Source organism: Malania oleifera, chromosome 7 (assembly GCF_029873635.1).
Source record: "Malania oleifera isolate guangnan ecotype guangnan chromosome 7, ASM2987363v1, whole genome shotgun sequence".
Classification (NCBI taxonomy): Eukaryota; Viridiplantae; Streptophyta; class Magnoliopsida; order Santalales; family Ximeniaceae; genus Malania; species Malania oleifera.
Window position 1 is genome coordinate 78,338,020 of NC_080423.1, and position 4,238 is coordinate 78,342,257.

At 43.7% G+C, this 4,238-nt stretch overlaps 1 protein-coding gene across 1 annotated transcript; it reads left to right on the forward strand.

Moving 5' to 3' along the window:
• The first annotated feature begins 1,908 nt into the window (after nt 1–1,908).
• Nucleotides 1,909–2,688, forward strand: LOC131160903 (uncharacterized). Its single transcript, XM_058116778.1, has one exon. The coding sequence runs from the start codon at nt 1,909–1,911 to the stop codon at nt 2,686–2,688; it is 780 nt and encodes a 259-aa protein (XP_057972761.1).
• The last annotated feature ends 1,550 nt before the right edge of the window (nt 2,689–4,238 follow it).

The following is a 4,238-nucleotide window of genomic DNA, read 5'->3' on the forward strand; positions in this document are numbered from 1 at the left end:
CATAGGTCTCGCACCTTTTGGAAAGATGAAATTAGCAAGATTTCACTCTTTGATAACAATATCTTCACAAATGTTAGCATGATAGTTTTGGCTACCCTATATATTGTCCCAATCCAAGAGGGGGTGGATTGGATTTAATTAAACTTAAGTACTTGATTAACAAATTTCAAATCAAATAACACAAGCAAGTTCATACAAATATTAAAACAATTAAATACAAAGAGTAAAGAAGATATCATATGCAAACATAGTCTTTATAGTTGTTCAATTATCATTAGGCTATGTCCACTCTCTCAAAACCGAAGCACCTTGAGGTTCTACTAATATATGACTTAATTTTTTACAATAGCAAGGTACTATCAATGGTCATTTTGATTGAGTGACAGAAATCAAGATTGGCAAAGTGTAATTCCCACTATTTAGTCTTTTCTATTACTTTTCTGCTTTTTTTTTTTTGTCATTTTTTGGCCCTCCCTAGTGATACGAGACAATCTAACATAGTAAGGAAAGGTCTAATAGAGCTTTAAACCTTGTGGATGAAAAATGACACAAAACCTTGAGTGTTTTTACATGTTCAACTCTCTTTTCACTTTTTTTTTTTTTTTAATCTGTAAAAGTGAATTTATAAATCTACTCCTTTTTTTTTTTTTTTTTTTACATTTTCTACTCTTTTTTTTTTGGGTCATTTTGACTATTCTACATTATCCAAGACAATATGAAAAATGATAAGAAGATGTATGATACTATTTTTGACCTCATGCACAAAAACCAAGGCAAAAACCAATCTTTTTTGCTTATTCTGCTCTTTTTATCATTTTTTGCTATATTAGGTGATTTGAGATTGATACGCCCAAAATAACCTTACCAATGAGGGCGGGTCAACGCCCATCTTGCACCTTCTCCGGGTTTGACATCCAGACGAGTAATCAGCTCCAACCCAATAAAGAGGAGGAGAGATCCACGCCAGTGGCTTTAATAGCCGAGTAATAGGTGCATGCACTTATGGTTGGAGAGTGATTCACGCCCCCGTGCAGTAAATTCGAGCCAACCTACGGTCAACTCGAGCCCCTATAAGAAGAGATTCAGAGAAAAGGCCAAGATAAGTCATTGAATACCATTCTACTGTTGCATTCAGCCTCTCCAAAAGCGTTCCTCTTACTTAGGCATCGGAGTGATCCCCCGGAGTACACCCCGGGTCCTCCAAGCCTTTCTTTTCTTCCCCTTTCAGGTCAACGAAATTCGAAGGAGAATCCTAGCAAATTTTACCCCGCAACAGTTGGTGCTGTCTGTGGGAACCAGCTTTTAAGAGGCGATCATATCTTGCTCTCGACTTTCGACATTCCAACAATGCCGACCTCACTCAGTTCTACCTCCCTCCCTGCTGCAAAAGAATCATCCCAATCCATTCATTCCGCGCTTGCGGAGTCACCTGGTGTCAATAGGGAGGAGTTCCTCGCTTTCCAAAAGGAAATGAAGGGCATGCTTAATCGACTCTTACAACAAAAGAGTCAAGAAGGGCACGTCCTCCACCAGCCGCAAGAGAACCCCAGCACAGACAAACAGGCTAACAAACCAGTGGAGAATAAGGAGAAAACCTACCTCAACAAGAAGGTAGAAGATGCAAACAGTGTGGGCGTCAACCAACAAAGATCTACGGAACTCGAAGAAAGAATCAAAAAGATAGATCATATAGAGAAGATGATGAAAGAGGGCAGAACCAAACCCTACTACGGGGAAGCATCCCTGAGGTCTTCAGAGCTACCATTCAATAAAGAAATCATGGAGGCTCCATTGCCGAGTAGGTTCAAGATGCCCAGCTTTGACAGGTACAAAGGTTTATCTGACCCAATTGATTATCTGGATAATTTTAAAATGTTGATGTAGTTGCAAGGGGCTCTAGACGCAATCATGTGTCGAGCTTTTGCAACTACCCTTAAGGGTACTGCTAGAGATTGGTACCGAACACTGCGACCCGGATCCATTGGTTCCTTCTCAGACATGGAACAACTCTTCACCGGTCACTTCCTTAGCAGCAGGAGAATTGCTAAAACAACCGACCATCTCATGAGTATGGCGCAAGGAGAGCAGGAGACTCTAAAAGATTTTATGCATCGCTTCAACACGGTAACCCTAGAAATCCGCAACTTAGACATGGGGGTGGCCTTAGCAGCCCTGACAACGGCTCTCCAGCCTGGAAGCTTCTTATACTCGCTGGGGAAAAAGTCACCGGTAGATATGGGGGAGCTGATGGTCCGAGTGCAGAAATACATCAATCTGGAGGAGATGATGGATACGAGAGGAAGTCGCATAGAGCGGAAAAGGAAAAACAGTAGCAGGGAAACAAGAGATTCCTATAGATCTGCAAAAAGACACGAGACTAGTGCGCTGCACGTGGGTCAAAAGATGAGAGGACAGCACAATAAGTTCTCCACCTACACACCCCTGAACATACCGCGCTCGGAATTACTGATGCAAATCAGAAAGAAAGATTACATCTTGTGGCCTGATCCCATGCGAATGCCTCTTCATAAGTGGGACATGTCCAAGTTCTGCGCATTCCACGGGGATCACGGCCACGACACAAAAGAATGCATTCAATTAAAGAAAGAAATCGAAGTCCTAATAAGAAGAGAACACCTGTCAAAGTTTGTAAAGAGAGAAGATCCCTCGCGGGAACCTCTCGAGTAGAGGAGGCATGGCACAAAAGAAAAAGAAGAGCAGGTCATAAGGAAGATCGTGGTGATCTTCGAAGGATCCACTAATGGAGGAGATAGCGGGAGTGCCCGCAAAAGATATGCTAAACAGGTGCTATCAATGGAGAATGGGGAAACCAGTAGCAAACGAAACAAAAAAGATGACATCATAACCTTTGACAGCGGAGACGAAGAAGGGATGCAGCAGTCACATGATGACACCCTGGTGCTATCCCTACTTGTGGCCAATTACATGGTTAGACGCATATTGATAGACAATGGGAGCTCGGCTAACATCATGTTCTGGTCGGTCCTGGTCGGGATGAAGATCGGCAAGGAACGACTCAAATCGATCTCGACCCCCCTAGTAGGATTCGAGGGAGACATTGTTCACCCCTTGGGAACAATCACGTTACTGATGATAACAGGGACGAACCCGCAGCAAGTCACGACGTTGACGGAATTCCTTGTGGTTGACCGACCTACAGTGTACAATGTCATCTTGGGTCACCCTTTCCTTAATGCAGTTCGCGCTATAACGTCAACATACCACCTCAAAATCAAATTCCCTACACCACAAGGGATAAGATTTGCCAAGGGAGATCAGGCCGCTGCTCGGAGCTGCTATGTAATGGCCTTGAAAGGGAAGATGGAGGCTAAAGAAACTCTAACGGTGGAAGATCTAGAAGTAAGGGGAGAATATCCCCAAATTAGTACAGTAGATGAAGACATCAGGCATATACCCTTGAAAGACCACTAGGAGAGAAGTGTACAAATTGGTAGTCACCTGCCCGACACCTTGAAAGCAAAGCTGAGCGAATTGTTGGATGAATTTGCTGATTTGTTCGCCTGGTCGGCCGCAGATATACCCGACATTGACCCTACAGTCATAGAGCACAGGCTGCAGGTTGACCCCAATCGCTGACCTGTGAAACAGAAAAAAAAAGGAGCTTCGCGATGGAGCGGATCAAAATAATCGATAAGGAAGTGACGAAACTGGTGCAGGCCAACTTCATCTGGGAGGTAGACTACCCGGAGTGGCTGAGCAATGTGGTTCTAGTAAGGAAGCCGAACGGAAAATGGCGCACTTGCATAGACTTCACAGACCTGAATAAGGCGTGCCTGAAGGACAGCTTCTCTCTTCCTCGAATTGACCAGCTAGTGGACTCAACCTCGAGGCACGAGCTCCTCAGTTTCATGGATGCCTACTCAAGGTACAACCAAATCCTTATGAGTCGAGCTGAAGAGGAAAAAACTTCTTTTATCACTGAAAGGGGTTTATATTGTTATTGGGTGATGCCCTTCAGCTTAAAAAATGCAGGGGCCACATATCAGAGATTGGTGAACAAGATCTTTAAAGATCAGCTCGGAAAAACAATGGAGGCGTACGTAGACGATATGTTAGTAAAAAGCATGGAAGCAGGGCAACATTGTAAAGACTTGAGGGAAACGTTCGAGCTCCTTCACCGGTACCACATGAAGCTGAACCTATTGAAGTGTGTATTCGGCGTTTCTGCAGGAAAATTCTTGGGCTTTACGGTGACT